The 19,118-nt window shown below is 48.2% G+C and overlaps 1 protein-coding gene across 1 annotated transcript in view; it reads right to left on the minus strand.

The window, feature by feature from the left end:
- Positions 1-2,227: 2,227 nt before the first annotated feature.
- Positions 2,228-19,118, minus strand: part of LOC100756676 (sperm-associated antigen 1) — a 57,470-nt gene continuing 40,579 nt past the window's right edge. The window contains exons 12-18 of the mRNA XM_035449652.1: positions 18,521-18,673; positions 14,284-14,441; positions 11,308-11,440; positions 8,731-8,857; positions 5,439-5,600; positions 4,181-4,549; positions 2,228-4,077 (exon numbers count right to left, since the gene is read on the minus strand). Coding sequence (XP_035305543.1) covers positions 3,946-4,077; positions 4,181-4,549; positions 5,439-5,600; positions 8,731-8,857; positions 11,308-11,440; positions 14,284-14,441; positions 18,521-18,673 — 1,234 coding nt within the window. The 3' untranslated portion in view covers positions 2,228-3,945. The remainder of the gene's footprint in view (positions 4,078-4,180; positions 4,550-5,438; positions 5,601-8,730; positions 8,858-11,307; positions 11,441-14,283; positions 14,442-18,520; positions 18,674-19,118) is intronic.

The raw sequence follows: 19,118 nt of genomic DNA on the forward strand, positions 1-19,118 counted from the left end.
CATCATATATTATTTAGGTAGAGACTTGGATCACTAAAGGTTATGTTTAAAGGTTATGTTAAAAGCTGTGTACTTACTGCTTCCTACATAACAGGACCAGAACGAGAAATGTTGCTCCATGGATTATTTTGCCTTTCTTGTTTCCTTACCTATTCAAAAAGCACATGTGTGTGTCTTTCATCTCTCTCATTTAGGTGAATCTCATTGCCAAGAGTTAGTGTTCACATAGTGCTTGACTTTGACCGTAGCCATTGGTTAATAGGTAAATAAAACTGCATACATGTCCTTCGGAGTTAGGAAGGGATCTGCGGCGAGAAACCGATCAATTAGTGGGATCTTAGAGCTGGACGTCTTATAGGTAGGCAAGTCTTGTTTTTCTCAAAATGTTTTGACTATTGTTGGCATTTTACATTTCCATAAGCAGTTTAGAATGACCATCAAGTTCTAAAACGACGAGTTCTGCCGGCGTCTGCCTTGAGTTTGCAGCTGTCTGTAATGTCCTCACTGTCTTGTTTGCAGGTACCATTGTTACAGGGTTAACCTTTTTAAAATGGCATTTCCTGTTTGTAACTCATGGTAGAGAAAAGTACCTGATTCTTGAATAATTTTGTTTGAGGAATCTCATTCTTTTCATTCTAATAGTTCCTAGTTTCCTTGGAAAGTATGCATATAAATTGTGAATATTTTTTAAGATTTTATTTATTTATTTTGTATACAACACTCTGCTTCCATGTATATCTGCACACCAGAAGAGGGCACCAGATCTCATAACGGATGGCTGTGAGCCACCATGTGGTTGCTGGGAATTGAACTCAGGACCTCTGGAAGAGCAGTCGGTGCTCTTAACCTCTGAACCGTCTCTCCAGCCCCTGTGAATATTTTTATTAAAAAAAAAAAAACAAAAAAAACTTTATAGCCTGGCAGTCAAGCCTTGCTATTTATTGATGTGTGTGGGTGTTGCATATATTAGATGTCTTGTCTTTTTAGACATTATCTACATAGAGACAGCTGTACGTCCCCTTTCTAGTCTGGACGCCTTTTGTAAACTCGTTTGGCCTGTTGGACTGACTTCAGCCTCCAGTGTGAAATAGGAATGTAAGAGTGGACACCCTACGTTTTCAATCATAGCTATCTACCCCTCCACTTTCCTTGACTGTTACTCCCCTCAGTAATTTCCCCAAAAGCTCAAACTGTTGGCCTTTTAGAACAGGTCAGAGGATCTTAGGGTGTACCTCGTTCTCAACTACCTAGGCAGCTATCTCCCTCTTTCCATATATAGTTACAAATATAATTTGCTTTTGTTTTTCTCCCTTCTTGGGGGGGGGGTTGAGACTTACTGTGAAATCCACCTTTTAAAGTGTATGATTCAGTAGTTCACTCCATTCAAAGGGTTTGTACAACCATTGTCACTAATTCCACAACATTTTCATCTCCCAGTAGCCGTCCCCCTTGCCTTTTCTTAGTTCCTGCCGACTTCAGACTTGCCTACAGTTTCTGAATCTGGCCGTGTGCACATTTCGTCTGTGCAGACTCACGGAATTTGCCTGCGTCGTGAAGCTTTGATTCTGCACAGCATCCATCCTCTGGTGTGGCCGTAACGTCCATTCACATGTTCATCTGCTTTTTTACTATAATGATGTTCCTGTCAATTTTTGTGAGCTTCTATATGAGCATATATCTTGTTTTCTTGGCCCTAGGTGTTAAAGTTTCTGGGAAACTGACAGTCCACCTTCTATTACCAGCAGCACTGTGTGAGCCCAACTCCACACTTGCCAGTACGTTCTTTTTTGTTGGCATTTTAGTAAACCCTTGTGTAGTACAAGACGGGCCGGGCTGAAACACTACCGACTGAATAAGCTGCCAGCACATCACTCAGTTGTAGGAAGGAGTCATTCCTCCTACACAGACTAAAGTACTGACCTAACAGAGACAAAGTGACGTTGAGTATCTAAAACTATTTAAACCCCAAGGAAAGAATAGGTGATCAAGATGCTGTGTCTGGCTCCTTCCTGCCAGTCACATGTGTGGTGGCAGTGATGGGTTGTTGTGACACTGAAATTCTGCATCAAAACAATTTAATCCTCGGGTATTTTTAAGGTTTTATTTATTATGTATACAACATTCTGCTTCCATGTATATCTGCAGGCCAGAAGAGGGCACCAGATCTCATTACAGATGGTTGTGAGCCACCATGGGGTTGCTGGGAATTGAACTCAGGTCCTCTGGAAGAGCAGCCAAGGCTCTTGACCTCTGAGCCATCTCTCCAGCCCCTTCTCAGGTATTTCTCATGGACTTAGCGTTTACACCTTGTCCCCTTTAGTCCCTGGGTGCCTTAAACACCACGTTGGCATTTTTATTCTATTAGAGAGCCTCATATTTGATGTCAGTTCATTTAGGGTCATCACCTCTGGTGCTTTCCTGTGAGGTTCACAGTTCAGTTCCCCTCTGTATCAGTCAGTTACTCCACACGTGGACTGGCGGTACGTTCCAGCTGTCTGGGAGTGTACAAGAGCTACCTGTGGCTGGTTCCCACATGACTGTGCAGGCACTCCACAAATGGGTTAGAGTTCTTCTCTATAACAGGAGCTTCTCTTCTAGATCAGTAGCTGGCACTCGGCGTCCTGCGCCTTGGGGAAAGTGCAGCTGCTCCTGAGGGCTCTCACAGGACTGCGTCCCAGGAAGGGGGTGCCAGAGCTCCAGCCAGCTTCTTGTCTGGAGAGTGGGTATATCCTATGTGCTAGCCTGTGCTAGCCTCTGCAGAGCGTTCAGAGGTGGGTGGTGTTATCTCTTCCAACAACATGGGTGAAAGCAATTGTCACCCATCCCAGTTGAGGACGTGTTTGGAGAAATGTGTGTGATCAGCAGGGTGAACGAGCTAAGTTGTCTATGACAGCAGTAGATGATACAATCTTAAGAGACTGCCATCATTTATGTATGTATGACAGTCCGTCATCTACTGTTCTGAAAACATGTATGTAAGGGCTAGAGAACCAGTTACCGCAGGTTTAAGTAAAAACAGAACCCTTGGAGGGAAAGAAACGGCAGAGTTTGAAAGGTACCATTTACCCACGATGAGTCTTATTTAAAAAGTCAGTCTTTGACTTTAGCTTTCAGCTGAACAAATACTCCTGAAAGATTGTCCGTGCAATACACAAGTAATTGACAGTGCAGCAATTGGGACCTGGAGTGGAGGCTGGACACGGCTCACGTCATCTGACTCCAGTTCCAGAGGGCCCTGCGTGGGTGGATGAGGTAGGTACACAGGCACACACATTAACAACATACCTTTGTAAAGGCCTGGATGCTTATTACACAGGAAGCACCTTTAGCCCACAGAAAGGAGCATCCAGTGACTTTTCACTTTATATACATTTTTCCTGTACTGTTAAAAACTACTCAGTAAAGCTGGGTGGGGACATTTGAATGTTTGGGAAATAAAGGGCAGGATGGATTTGCTTCAGACAGTTTTACTGCTCACAGGCCATATACGTGAAAAGTCACATATAGTAAAAAGGGTTGGAAGTTTCGGCAATGTTTTCATATTAGAAAAAATAAGTCCCTTGTGGCTCTAAATTTTGTATTTCATCTCAACTGACAATAAGCCACTCCGCTCTGAGGGAGACAGAAGGTGATGCAATCACCACTGTTAACATTCACTTTTAAAGATAGGAATGAATGTCTTCAGTTCACGTCTGAAAGGACTAGAAAGTAGAATGCAATTTGCCAAGTTCCAAATATAGCTATTAAATATAAAGGTATTGGTCTAGGACACAGTATTTACAACAAAAACTAGATTGTAAAATAAATATGTGTGTGTGTATTTAGGTTATAAAAATAAGTACAGCGTCCAGCCGTCCCTACGGGGATCCTTCTGGGTGTAGCTTTGCCCGTGCAGCTCGCTTTGTGGCACTGCCATCTGGGAGCGTCCGGAACTCGGCAGCCGTGCTAAAGCTCATACTGCCTTCTTAGGGCCTGAACATCCTCCACAGTAAAACGGTCGGTTGGCGCGTGTGACAGGCTGTCAAGCAGCTGCACAATCTGCTCCTTTTGGCCTCCGTTAATTAGTGTCAGGGTCATCTGGAAAAGGTGACAGTCCCGTGTTACGGTGGGGTGGGATGAACACAAGAGTTAGAGACCCCAAAGCGCAGGCTCCTCCCAGGCAGGGTGTGTGGCTGCCTACCTTAAACCTCTGTGCTTTGCTCAGGTGCAAGAGATGCTCATACACCAGCGAGGGGTCCTTGGCCACGAGGTGGCTCTTGAGGGACTGAATGAGGAGGAGGAACATGTCCCCTTCCAGCTTGTTACTCAGCCACACTGGCAGATCTTTGGGTGCGGTGATGGCCAACAGGTGTGCACAGGCCTCTGCATCTTTCTTGGTGCAGATAGCATTTAGGACCTGTCCGAACTCATAGGCGTTGCTAGGCTTGGAGACCTCGAGTTTTGGGGAGCATTCTGCAGACCCTCTATTGCCAGCTCCCTCCGAGGCGGGCGGGGAGGCGGCAGAGGCCTCTGCAGGCCTCTCGGGCTCCTCATCACTGCTTTCATTCACCTGAGAAAATTCACAAGAGAAAATTATACCATGAAAGTGAAAGCAAATTTCTTCAGGGTTTTGTTTTTTGAGACAGTTTCCCTGTAGCCCTGGCTGTCCTCGAATTCACAGAGATCCGCCTGCCTCTGCCTCCCAAGTGCTGAAATTAAAGGCATGCAGCACCAACGCCTGGCCAGTGTTTCTGTTTTTATGAGCAATGTTCATTTTCATTTCCTTAGTTTAATAAATTGAGCCTACATTGGTCATTTCTCTTAAAACACAGGTTTTGTTTTTTCCTTGCTCAAAGGGGCAAACAGTCACAGGTCCTCACCTGCTGTCTCTTATTGGAAATGTCAGATCATAAGTAGGATATCAGCATTCATGGATTCCCAAGAGCGCGTGTCCTGACATTCTTCTTAGATGACAAAGCAAATAGCATGGCATCATCTAGGGGTCACAGAGGTAGATACGATTCCCAGGCTCTCGTTATTGAAGAGTTAGAGACAAGGGGCCAGGAGTGACAGTGCATGGCTTTGATCCCAACACTAGGAGGCAGGCAGATCTACAGGACGACCAGAACTGAAGAGTAGCAGTACATCAGCCTGGCAAAGCCCCCGAGAGAAGTGGTTTGCATGGCTGAGGATGAGCTCTATCTTCTCCACATGTCAACCCAGTAGAGGCTCGTGGCCTAGAGCTCCCGGGGCACAAGCCAGACAGTGGAAACAAGAACTGCCGTGACACACAGACACACACTATCCGGTGGCTAGTGGTACATCCAGAGGCAAATTCTGTCTTCATAACTGGCCATCAGAATAGACAGGGAAAGATCCTGTAGAACTCACAGGAATGTGACCTTAGGAATGTGTAAAATCTCAGCAGACTGTTTTCAACGCATCTCAAATACAAATACCTCTTGGACTTGGATTCTCCTCCTCTCCCTCCCTTTGCTGGTAGGCGCTGTGCCATTCTTAGCGTCGGGGTCCCTGGTTGCCTCTTGCGGCCCCATCTTTGCCTCACCGGCACCTGGGTGTAGGAGGGCCTGGCCAGGGTCAGCTAAGCTTTCCTGGCGATTCTGAAAAAGGTAACAGGATGGTTTGGAGTTAGCTTAGATAACAGTGATTTGTGCTGTGTGTGCAGGTGGCTTCCGCCAGTGCCATTCACACAGTGGGCGTGGATGAGACAAAGGTAGTCAGGCACTCACTACAAACTTCACGCTAGGCACTCCTCTGCTGAAAGAAACGAGTGAGCTCAATAGCCCCGAATTACTTTCCTTGTTGCCAGAAGGGTTTATTTTGTCTCACGGCTCAGTCATCATGCCAGGGAAGGTGTCACACGCATCCACACTCAGGAAGGGAAGAGAAACAAGGGTCTGTGCTCAGCTTGCTTTCTCTCTCACTCCAAACCATTTTAGGATGGGTCTCCCCATCTTACCCTAATCTAGGTATCCCTCACATGCCCAGAGATGCTTTTCCCATTTTGCTGTGGCAAAAACACCATGACCAAAAAGCAAGTTGGGGATGGAAGGGTTTTTTTTTTTTTTGGGGGGGGGGAGGGGGTACCCTTCAGCATTCCTGTTCATCACTGAAGGAAGTTAGGACAGGAACTCAAACAGGGTAGGATCCTGTAGGCAGGGGAGCTGCTTGCTGCTGGCTTGCTCAACCCACCATCTTATAGACCACCACCCACCATGGGCTGGGCCCTTCCCCATTGATCACTAATTAAGAAAATGCCCGACAGCTGGATCTCAAGGAGGCATTTCCCCAGCTGAGGCTCCTTCCTCTGATGACTCTGCCAAAAATGAAGATAAGGTACTAACAATCAGGTTGGGGCGATGGCTTCCTGGGTAAAGTGCTGGCATGAAAGCATGGGGACCTAAGTTCAGATCCCCCAGAACCTGTACAGCAACATAGGTTAGTGCACACTGGCAATGCCACAGACCGGCAGATGCCTGTTCTCCGGTGGGCCCAGCTGCCTGCTGTACACAGCGGCGAATGAGAAACCTGTTTCAAACATGATGGAGGCTGCCCCCTGACCTCCACACGTGGGCCCTGGCATGTATGTACACACACACACACACACACACACACACACACACACACACACACACGGGTGGGGGTGGGAGTGGTTGCTTGAGGTGCTGAAAAGAACACATTTTTAAGAAGATGCATCCAGCCACATGAGATGGCTCATGGCTAAAGGCTTTTGCTGCCAAGCAAGCTACGGGGGCCTAAGGGAAGAGACAGCTGCTTCAACTAGATTTCATCTGTCTGCATCATCAGACATTGCTAGGAGTCATTCCAAGGAAGTATAAAACTCCAGGCCTCCTTAGACAGAGCCGTCAGCCGGAGGGGCCAGCTTGAGGCCCTGCAGAGTGCATGCGTCACTGGCCCAAAGCGCAGGGTTGAGGCAGTGTTGAACAAGTCTCTTGAACCATCTAGGAAAATCTTTACATGGGGCTTACAGGTTAGAATGCTGCTAGCGGGGGGTGGGGGTGTTGAACATAGTGTGTGCTGCAGCCACCACCACCACCCCTTCCCAGCCCTCAACGGCTGCATCTGTCCTGGGTGCTGGACACAGACAGGCTCCGTGCAGACTGAGAGGATGAGGGTCTACAGAGACCTGATGACGACCCAGTGCTCACAGGATGAGCGATCTACAGAGACCTGGCGCTAGTCTCCATGACCACCTCAGGGGCCTAGGAGGTGCCCCTCCCCATATACTGTTTTGTCTTCCCAATTTTACCTTCAAATAATCTTGAGTTAATCCTCCCCTGCTGTGATGGTCTCAATCCCCGCTCCCCCAATTCATAGTTGAAGTTCTAACTCTCGATACGCTAGAATGTAGACCTATTTGGAGAGGGTTGTGAATGAGGTGTGCCAGGTGGTTCCTATTCCAATGTGATGATGGCTGTCCTACCAAGTAGAAATTTCCACACTCACAGCGGGAGAAGAGGAGTTGGAGGAGGAGAAAGGGGGCTAAGACATTTAAGAGTCCTGTGGGAGGTGGGTGGTGGAGGCACCACACCTTTAATCCCAGCACTCAGGAGGAAGAGGCAGGAAGAGTTCAAGGACAGCCTGGTCTATACAACTAGTTCCAGGACAGGCTCCAAAGCTACAAAGAGAAACCCTGTCTCTAAAAACAACCGAACAAAAAAATCCAGTGAGAGTCTTCATGTAACAATTATCTTCTTAGTACTTGGGAGGCTGAGGCAGGAGGATCACCAGTTTGAGGCTAGCCTGAGTTATATAGCTAGTTTCAGACTACCCTGAGGTAGAGTGAACCCTGTGTGAATAAGGTCCCCCTTCTCCAGAAAATACATTTCGGGAAATGTATTATACAATGACAGGTGCCTGGTAATGTTATTCCCGCCACGTGAACAGTCAGTGACCCATATTTCTATGTAGAACACCACCTGGGAGGCAGGTGGAGACAGGAAAACCAACTTGAAAGCCAGGCTCTGCTATCTAGGAAGTGTGATGCCTGGGCTGTCAGAGTCTCTCTCTCTCTCTCTCTCTCTCTCTCTCTCTCTCTCTCTCTCTCTCTCTCTCTCACACACACACACACACACACACACCTCCCTGTCTTTATTATAAAGATTTCCATTCAGGAGAGTTTGCATGAGAAAAAGCATCTTTACAGCGCTTGCTTTCTTCACTGTATGTTGTGAGTATGTTGCAGTCCCACCGGGCCATCAGCTAAGCTAGCTCAGGGCCCAGGCCACTGTAAGCTTCTATGTCTTGGCTACATCTCTCCCAGCTTCCACTGGGTGGCCCATGTGCCATCAAGGACCTCCTTCTCTCCCCTCCCCCCCCCCAACTGCAATCTTTGTTGGGAGCCAAAGGTATGGCTAGTGGCTGGTTTTTTGTTTTTCTTTGGAAGTTTCCTATATTTACATAATAACACAGCGGGCGATGAGCCATCTCCCTCAAAGTGAGCATTCCCTGAAGCCTTAGGAAAGTAAAGCTGGGAAACTGTAGCCAAAATGCTCCCTGTGGACTGAGGCCGAGCTGGACCAGGGACTTAGAAACTGCCCAGTCCACAATGGAGATGGGGGTGGAAACTGGGGAGTTGGTTTTGGGGTTTCCGAGCAGGTCTGTGTATATCATCAGGATTCAATCGCACTGTGGATTCATGATGTGGATTCATTCACACTCAGTGTCTGTTCCGAGATGAGATTTACACACACACAGAGACGCCCTCACCTTGAGCCCTTCCTGGGCGAGCGCTAGTCTGTAACACGCTTTCTCGTTCTCCCCGTCTATCTGAAGGGCCTGGTCACAGTCCAGCTTCGCCTCTTCAAACTGGCCCAGCTTCAAGTAACAGAGGGCTCTGGCACAACGCAAGCAAAGAAAGGCAAAGGGAAGCAGGTCAGCGTATTTAGGAAGCTAGCGGGCTGGGAGGTTAGCTGTGTTTACAACACTTGCCGCTCTCGCGGGTTTGGAGAACCCGAGTTCATGCTGGGTAGCTCACGGCTGCCTATTACTCTCCTCCAGGGATCTGACACCTGCTCAGACCCCTGCACTCATGTGCATACACCCACACGCATGCATACACCCCCCCACACACACACACGCACATGCACACACGCTTACACACACACGCACGCACGCACACCCACCCACCCACACACACATGCATATACACACACACACGCACGCACGCACACACACGCACGCACGCACGCACGCACACCCACACACATGCATACACACACACACACACACACACGCACGCACGCACGCACACACACACACACACATGCATACACCCACACGCACGCACGCATGCACGCACGCACGCACAATTAAAAAAAAAATTCTATGGTATGTTTAAAAAGAAGGAAAAGCACCCAGTGAGGATCAAAACCAGCGCCTTGAGTCTGTTTTAAGCCACAGTTGCTTCAACTGGGGCGTAACACGGGAAGGCAGGTGTGGCGCTCTCACTGGGGATGACATGGGGCGGGAGGGGGCGGGGCAGGCTGGGAACAAGGCATACCCTGACCCAAAAGGATGGGAACAAGGCATACCCTGACCCAAAAGGAGGACACAACCAGGTGGGAAACGGAACAGGAAGGAGCATCTTCATAAAATCTGTTAAGGGCTCTGGAAGCAAGCAGCTGAGACCCGCAGCGGGTCTTGTGGGGCAGAGCGAGCAGAGAGTATCGTTTTCACCAAGCTAAAGTTGAAGGCAGGCATATGAAGGGGAAATGACCTTGCCAAGGCTTTGGGCGTAAGGGATAGGGAAAGGGGACAGAGGAGGGAGGCCAAGGACACAGCCTGGGCAGAGCATGGCGTTGGCCAACTAGGAAAAGCGTGGCTGGGAGACGGACAGGCCAGATCACAAAGGTGTTTCATCCTGGGCCCAGCAGAGGCCTGTCCACAACGGATGGCCTTCCGCTCGCTCACTGTAGCTACAGGGATGCTGCAGGGGGCGCTGCAAACCTGTCAGAGATAACAGGAGGTGGGGAGGGGGCACCTGGGGGGACTGACAGCCACTCTGGAGGGTAGGTGAGGTGGGCCCACCCGAGGTTACCGCCTGCTTGGGAAAGAAAGGCTAATCGGCTTCTCCAATACGGAAGATGGGAAAACAGATCCGGGAGGCACAAGGATAAGAGCTGAGTGGAGACGGGTTCGAGGGAGGGATGAGCCGGTCTAGACCACAAGTCAGGAACGGGGATCCCAGGGATCCGGACCTTCCAAGCAGCAAGGCACCAGACGGTGGGAAGCCAGCAGAGGGGAGGACCAGGCATTGAGCTCCGTGCCACGGGCAAAAGGGTCTTCCAAGAAACCTGAGCGCTGTTCCTGCCCTCTCTGCAAGGGCTGAAGCAGAGGAGCAGAAACTGTCCGTTGGATTTAGTGACAATGAGTGTGGCCAGCAGTGGCCACAAGAGGGAAACGAGCACAAAGCCACCCTAAGAGGCCAGTCAAGAGTTTATCTGAGGGGCTGAAGGGATGGACGACTCAGCAGTTAAGAGCACTTGTTCTTGCAGGGCTCCTGGGCCTGGTGCCAGCGTCCTCATGGTGGCTGGCAGCCATTGGGAGCTCCAGTTCCACGGGATCAAAGACCCTGTTCTGACCTCTGCAGGTATCATGCACGCACATCCATCCCATACAGGCCAAACACTCACACGTAAAATAAATAGACTTTATTGGAGGGAGGGGTTGAAATGATGCAAACTCAGTACTCACATATGGAGATTCTCACAGAAAAAATTAAAAATGGTATGAAACAGCTAAAAAAAATGCTCCAAACTGATTCTTTATTCTTCCAGTGACTGTCCTCTACTTTCTCCCATCCAATCCCTAAGTATCACAGTGTTAAAGATGGTTCTAGAACAACCTGCCAGTTCCTACTACTCTCTGGAAAAGAGGCTTGTCTCTCCTGAGGCACTTCAGAATAAAAGGGACATGGCTCTGTAAGACAGTACTTGGAAGGCCATCAGTCACCTCCCCCAACCCCCATGTCCCAGCTCCCACACTGGACAGAGCTTAGGCCCAGCTTGCTGCAGCCTGGCCAGGCAGCCAGTGCAGGGCCAGAGGAGGACCAGCTCAGTCAGCAACCGTGGCCCATGTGACCAGGGCATCACATCCTCATCTTTCCCAACCACCCTCTCCAACTCCTGCAGCCTGGCTCTTTCAGAGATACCCAAGACAGCTTGCATACTGATTCCTAGAAGTATTACATAGAACTAGCGATAATTGAAGCTAATTTATCAGAAGTGATTTTAAAACAATAGAAGCTGTTCACAGAAGACCTACAGAACACCACGGAGAACTTGCCTGTTTGTATAGATGGCGCACTCCTGGCTGTTAATTTTTAAGCACTCGCTGTATTTGCTAATGGCGTCCTTATAGTTTTTGTCCCTCACAAGTTGATTTCCTTCTTCCTTAAGGACTTGAAACAGTTTTTCATCTATGGGAGCAATAAGATAAATATATAGAGAAAACATTCCCAGGAGTACATCTATAAAAGCTTAAGAACGGTTATCAGTAAATCCTCCATCGCAGAGTCACGCGCTTGCACACCACAAGGAGCTAGGCGGAAACAGAATAAAACATAATATTAAAGAGAAGCTGCTGAGTATAGTATGAACAGTTATAACGCTGTTACATGGGAGCAGTGTGTCACACATGTTGGCACGTGTTCTTTCCTCCACTGGAACTCTGGAGACACAGGAGCAAGAATTGTGTGAGAGATGAGAGAATCAAGCCATACACCAGGACACGGGGGGACTAGGTGGAATGAGGCAGTCTCAGACGTGGCTGCTTCCATGACATCACAAGCCCCTGTGATTGCAAAGCATGCCGCCGCCGCCTCTTTGAATACCATCAGTGAATAGGCATGGTGGGGTCCACACCGGCAATCCCAGCTTTTATGTGGTGAAGGCGGGAGGCCCAGCATTCAGGGTAACTCATGGTTCCCTGTCATGATAGGGGCCAGGCTGGACTATGGGGAACCCTTACTCAACCCCACATCCAACAGAGGGCTGACCTCCAAAATATACAAAGAACACAAACTAGAAATCAAACTACCAAATAATCTGATTAAAAAATGGGGTACAGATCTAAACGGAGAATTCTCAACAGAACAGTCTCAAATGGCAGAAAGACACCTAAGGAAATACTCAACATCCTTAGTCATTAGGGAAATGCCAATCAAAACACCTCTGAGATTTCATCTTACACCTGTCAGAATGACAGTCTATGCTGGAGAGGATGTGGAGAAAGGGGAACACTCCTCCATTGCTGGTGGGAGTATAAACTTGTACAGCCGCTGTAGAAATCAGTGTGGCAATTTCTCAGAAAATTAGGAATCAACCTAGCTCAATAGCCTGCAATACCACTGTTGGGCACATACCCGAAGGAGACACATTCACACCACAAGGACATTTGCTCAACTATGTTCATAGCAACATTGTTCATAAAAGCCAGATCTTGGAAACAACCTAGATGCCCCTCAACTGAAGAATGGATAAAGAAAATGTGCTATATTTACACAACGGAGTACTACTCAGCGGTAAGAAACAATGACATCCTAAAATTCACAGGCAAATGGACAGAATTAGAAAAAACATCCTGAGGAAGGTGACCCAAAACCAGAAAGACAAACATAGTATGTACTCACTCATAAGTAGATACCAGACATAGAGCAAAAGATACCCACTATAATCCACAACCCCAGAGAAGCTAGAGCCCTCTTCCAGAAACAGATGGAAGCAGATGCAGAAACCCACAATTAACCAATGGTCCAAGCTCCTGGAGAACAGTCAAAGTGAGGGAGGAGCAAAAATATGAACAAAGGGGTCAAGACCATGATGGGGAAACCCACAGAATCAGCTGACCCGAGCTAGTGAGAGATCAGTGACTCAGGTCTGACAAATGGGGAATCTGCATAAGACCAAACTAGACTCCCTTAATATAGGTGACAATGGTGTGACTGGGACAATATATGAGGCCACTGGCAGTGGGTCCAAGATCTAACTCTAATGCACAAACTGACTTAGTGGAGCCGACTTAGTGGAGCCCATTCTATATGGAGAGACACCTTGCCCAGCCTAGACACAGGGGTGTGGGGTGGAGAGGGGCCTTGGTCCTGCCTCAAGGAGATGATGGGACAGACTTAGTAGACTTCCTAGGGGAGGCCTCACCCTCTCTGTGGAGCAGGTGGGAGGTGGGAGGAGAGGAGGGAGGGGGAACTGGGATTGGAATGTAAAAAATAATAAAATAATAATAAAAAAAAAGCAAAAAAGCAAAACCACAAAGCTTGGGCCAGAGCAATGGCTCAGTGGTTAAGAACACTGTGCTTGCAGAGAACCGGGGTTTGATTCCTGGCACCATGCCAGGCCTCTGTGAGCCCCTGTACCCACAGACACAAGTCCATGCACACCCATGGTTTTTTTAAAAGCTGGGGACTGGAGAGATGGCTCGGTGGATAGAGCACTTGCTGTCTTGCATAGGACCTGGGTTCGATCCCCAGCACCCATGTGGTGGCTCACAACCGTTTGTAACTCCAGTTTCAGGGGATTCGATGCCTTCGTCCGACCTCTTCAGGTCCCAGGCACGTATGTGGTGCACATATGTACATCCAGGCAAAGTACTTACACACATAAAATCAATAAACCTTAAAAAGCAAAAGATCGGATGAATATTTGATGAATATTGTTGAACTTTTAAAGCCTGGTGTGGCGTTTACCTGGCACCCAAATTTTCCTACTATAGATCTGCGCATTGCCATTTGAGAATTTATTATTTGTCTGCGTGATGTGTATATGTGACTTGTCTCGCAGCAAACATGTGGGGTTCAGAGGCAGTTTTGGGCCGTCTGCTCTCCCCTCCACCATAGATTCTGGAAGACTGAACTCAGGTTTGCACGGCAAGCACACTTTTACACACCAAGCATCCTCACCTGCCCTGAATCTATAAACGTTATCATAAACGTTATCACAGCGGTGTTAGTCCTTTTACTTTTGTCACATGGCTTCTGGGATGGCTCAACTCTTTCTCTTCCTCTCAATAATGCCGGCTCCACACTAAGAGGTGGCCACCGGCTTCCACAGGCAGCACGAGGGCCAAGTCCCGTGTGCGCGCGCGCGCCTCCATTTACTCCTGGGAGCTACCTCGTGCCTCAGTTACTCCCCGCCCACCCTTTCCCGTACCCCCTTTTCCTGACATCGGTCGGGTAGCAGAAAGGAAGAAAAGCTGGACCCCAGTTCAGGCTCCACCCCCTCTGCGCCACCCTGGGAGTGTGCTCCCCACCTGTGATGCCGGCCGGGCAGCCGCTGGGCTGTGGCTCTCGGTCTGGGGTCTCTGCAGCAGCAGGAGGCAGTGGCTCAGACGTGGAGGGTACAACCGGGGTGGGTGGCAGCTTCTCACGCCATTTTGGTCCGTCTAGCTCCATTAGTATGTTTGTTAGCCTGAAGAGAGAAAGGTACCATCAAGTATCAGACTGACCGCCCTGCGGTGGCGGCGCGCTCGCCTTTAATCCCAGCACCAGGAGGCAGAGGCAGGCGGATCCCTGCGTTGGAGGGCAGCCTGGGCTACAGAGTGAGTTCCAGGGCACCAAGGGCTATAAAGAGATGATGATGATGATGTCATACTGACAGAGCTGTAGCTAAGTGTGCTTCCTTGTTGAAGAACGTGCAGTCCATATAAACTGTCATGTCCTCCAAGGGCTGTGATTACAGACACGCGCCACCACATCCAGCCATGAGCGGAAAGTTGACTATTTTTAGGGATTTTTAAAGGTTGGCATTGATTACTTTAATTAGACCATTTCCTTTTCCTTCTTGTTTTTTTTTTGTTTGTTTGTTTGTTTGTTTTCAGATAAGGCCTTCCCATCTTGCCCTGTGGAGCTCTGAACTTGCGATCCTCCTGCCTGGCTAGCTGAGATTAGAAGCATGGGCCTCCAGGCACGGGGAGAACATTTTCTCCTCAGAAAAAAAATAATATCTATTCATTTGTTTTAAAACTTTAGCATACACACAATTAAATTTTTAATTTTTGAAAAAGTGAGACGTGCAACTAAAAAACTTAGGACTGGGAGAAATATCCCCCATAATCCTTAGCCAGCTGCTGAACTGACAATGTGTTACCCTTGAAAGCCGCTGGGGGTCCTGTGCTCAACTAAAACTGTACCCCCAGGTGCACGCCATGGGCTGACACCCATGAGGGCTAGCTTCTCCCATTCTTTTTAAAGTAACTTATTTTTATTTTATGTGCATTACTGTTTTGCCTGCATGTGTGCAGGTGTAAGGTCCCCTAGAACTGGACTCACAGACGGTTGGGAGCTGTAGTGTGAGTGCTGGGAATTGAACTCAGGACCTCTGGAAGAGCAGTGGGTGCTCTTCACACTGAGCCATCTCTCCTGCCCAGACACTGCTGCCTCTTAAGTGGCCGTGTGCGCCAACACAGTTCCCATATGCTGTTTCGTTATCCACTGACATTTTTCTCATATGAATAAAGGGAAAAATAGAATATTAGAGTATTTCACTAAAGCCTTATCTTCTTTTTTTTTGTTTGTTTGTTTTTTTTTGTTTTCTGAGACAGGGTTTCTGTGTGTAGCTTTAGAGCCTATCCTGGCACTTGCTCTGTAGACCAGGCTGGCCTCGAAGTCAGAGATCTGCCTGACTCTGCCTCCCGAGTCTAAAGCCTTATCTTAATGACCACCTTAAAATTCAGATTAACGTTATTGGTTATCATTTTCCTATCATTATAAATATACAGAGGCTGGGCACAGCGGCGCACAGCTTTAATAGCATCACGAGTTCAAGGCCAGCCAGGACTACACAGTGAGATCCTATCTCAAAGTTGTATTTATTTATTTAAAGTAGAATTTAGATTTAAAAGCAAAATTGGGTTATGTCCTTGTGACAAATATCTGGTTTTAAAAAGACACTTCCCAAAACTGGGAGTTGGCTGGTGACTAGTAAATGATTCATGTTAGTTGGGTCTGTAATTGCATATACTTTTGTATAAAAAAAAAAAAGGTTTATCTTTATATACAGATAATTACACATGCTTTTCCTATAGTTTCTTTTATATGCAAGTTTCCATCATAAACTACAGCTATAGTAACTACATCTTACTGGCTGTGTGTGAAAAAGATAAATTTGAACATTAATGTATAGCCATCTACAAAGGTAGAAGGAAAAGGCTTTGAAAACAGGATTCTCAAGCAAGCTTTGTATTACCAGAAGAGAGGAGGGAAGAGGCAGCTGAACAGAGATTCGGTGTTGCCGGGGCAAGCAATGCAGGGGGTCTAACGTACTAAGGTTCCTAGAGAGGGAGAGTGACAGATGTTAGTGGGAGACAAAAACAAACTAAGCACAGATGTTTAAATTAAAAAGTTAGTAGTCCCTGATTTTCCACAATGGACTGTAATAAATGGAAAAGCAAGCATGAATACGGCACCATAAAAATCAATCAAAGCCGGTCGTGGTGGTGCTTGCCGGTAGGATTTGCTGAAGGAGGCAGAGGCAGCAGGATCACTAGTTCTTGCCCAGCCTGGGCTACACATTTTGGCCGGGCGTTGGTGGCACGCGCCTTTAATCCCAGCACTCGGGAGGCAGAGGCAGGTGGATCTCTGTGAGTTCGAGACCAGCCTGGTCTACAAGAGCTAGTTCCAGGACAGCCTCCAAAGTCACAGAGAAACCCTGTCTCGAAAAAAATAAATAAATAAATAACCGAATGGATAAAGCCACACGAGGCAGGAGGCAGACTTGAAAAGCTGGCTGCCGTGGACTAGGGAGGGAGAAGAGGGCGTGGCTGCCTGGTGGTCGGGGGGACAGACTTGCCTCTGTGTGTGATGAAAAGGGGACAGGACAAGGGGAAACTGATGGCCGCAGGACGCTGTGTTCACTCGATGCCATGGACCCTACACCTTCAGGTGTTTAATCTTGTGTAAGTTTTATCTTTTTTTAAAGAACACAGAAAGTTGAGAAGTTAGAATCAACATGGTCTCGCATACACATTCATGCCAATCAGTCTATTGCCACAAACTTTCATCCTATTGTTTGGATTCCTGAAGTACCATGGTAGCAGGGGCCGTGGGTGTGTATGTGTGTGTGTGTGTGCGTGTGTGCGTGTGTATATGTGCGTGTGTGTGTGTGTGTGTGTGTGTGTGTGTCTGTGTGTGTCTGTGTGTGTCTGTGTGTGTCTGTGTGTGTCTGTGTGTGTCTGTGTTTGTGTGTGTGTGTGTGTGTGTGTGTGTGTGTGTGTGTGTGCGCATGGGTGGGTGTTACAATGGGACTGGAATTCATGGAGGCGTCCAAAAGTTTCCAGTTCTGAACCTGAGTTTTGAGGTTTCGGAATTAAGGATGCTCAGACTGAACATGCCAGACTTCCTTCCACTGAGTTGGGTGACTGCCAAGGGACGGCTCCCCAGCACCAAAGCTGAAGCCCCGGGAAAGGCAGGGCATGACTGAAAAATGGATTCGTGTGAACCAGGCCGTTCTCACCGTCTCCTGCAGTGCTCAGATCCTTCTGGTGTTGTGCAAGGGCCCTTCAAAGGCACTTGGGCAAGTTCTCTACAGCAGCCACGACCAGGCCTGCTCACCCTCTATAGTCCCTGCATCTCACCATCCAGCACACTGTGCCACCTGGGGTGAGCGCTTACACTGCTCCCCCTAACGGTACTCTAGCTTGCTGAGAGGCAGAGACCACACCACCTCTGCCTTTTGCCTATTGCAGAGTGTGAGAGGCCTGGCATGCTAAGACCAGCACAGGGACCAGGATAGTCAGAAATGCTTGAAAAGCTGCCATTTGGGAAAATGGAATAAGAAGATACCATAAAATACTACATATACGTCACTAGGAAATCTTACCTGATGCATAGTTTTCAATTTTTACCTGAATATTCATGATTCATGAAGTCTGTTTTAGTAGGGTTTGAACTCAGGGCCCTAAGCTACACTTCCAGCCCTCTAGTCTGGAGATTCTTGCCTTCTCATTCTCCTGCATGGGATAAGTTGGTCAGAAATTTAACTAGATCAAACTCTCGGCAATTTTCATCACTACGTAACACTCCTCTCCTTCTAAGCAGGTGTCTGTTTACAAGGGTCCATGAGCAGGTTCACAGGGCATTCTCCCTGAGCACAAACAGCTGGCACTGTCCTGACAGATGTGGTGCCCGAGGCAATGCATAAATCCTGTGAGAAGGTGTAGTCTGTCTACAGCACCTACTTCGACACTATCCTAGTGCCAGTACTGACTTGGACATCCACGGAAACACCTTTTGACATCCAGATTCAAGGAGCACACGGAGGCTGCACACGGAGGCTGCACAAGTGGTGTTATCAAAATGAAGTCACTTCGCAGAAATAAATATAAGATGGGAGAGGCTAAGCCAGGGGTTACGAAGGGATTGTTAGAGATGGAGTTTGGACGAGAGGGCCATTCATGTAAAGTGGATGGGGACCTGTGACAAACTTGACAGCATTCTTAGACCCTTCTTTGACGGACGCAGACCCCAGAGAGCAGCCTCAGACTCCATTACCTGTTAATACTGCTGCTTGCCAGCTGGATCCCATAGTCTATCTGCAGCACTGTTTTATAGTCCACGTACGCTTTCCTGTATTTCTCTGAGGTTTCGTAGGCCATTGCTCGTCGCAGAAGAGGCTTCACTGAGAACGGACAAAGTTCCAGAGCCCTGAGAGGACCAGAATATTACACATCAGTTACCTTGGGAAGAGCCCTTTACTTTCTATCTCACTGTGTATACCGCAGTACTGGACTCTCGAGCATCACACCTGATATTTTGCCCTGGGGTCCTGGCAGCACAGCAATCACACCGTCTTGGAACCACGGACAACAGAGCACTCTGGAGTGTCCTTGTTCCACAAAAAAGTGTGAGCTCCCTGGCCCTGCAGCCGTATAGTCGCCCCCCTCCCCCGCCCCCACAGAACCAGTACAGCCCCAACCCCAGAGCAAGGCTTCGAGATTCACGTTGTGGACAGCTTATGAAGTCTTGCAATGAAGGAGACGGCTCAGCTCTCAAGCACGAGGCCCTGCATTGAGATTCCCCGTATACCTACATAAAGCCACTACAGCAGCATGTGTGTGACATCCCAGAGTGGATGAGGTAAACATGGGCT

Source organism: Cricetulus griseus, chromosome 10 (assembly GCF_003668045.3).
Source record: "Cricetulus griseus strain 17A/GY chromosome 10, alternate assembly CriGri-PICRH-1.0, whole genome shotgun sequence".
In the NCBI taxonomy this organism is placed as follows: Eukaryota; Metazoa; Chordata; class Mammalia; order Rodentia; family Cricetidae; genus Cricetulus; species Cricetulus griseus.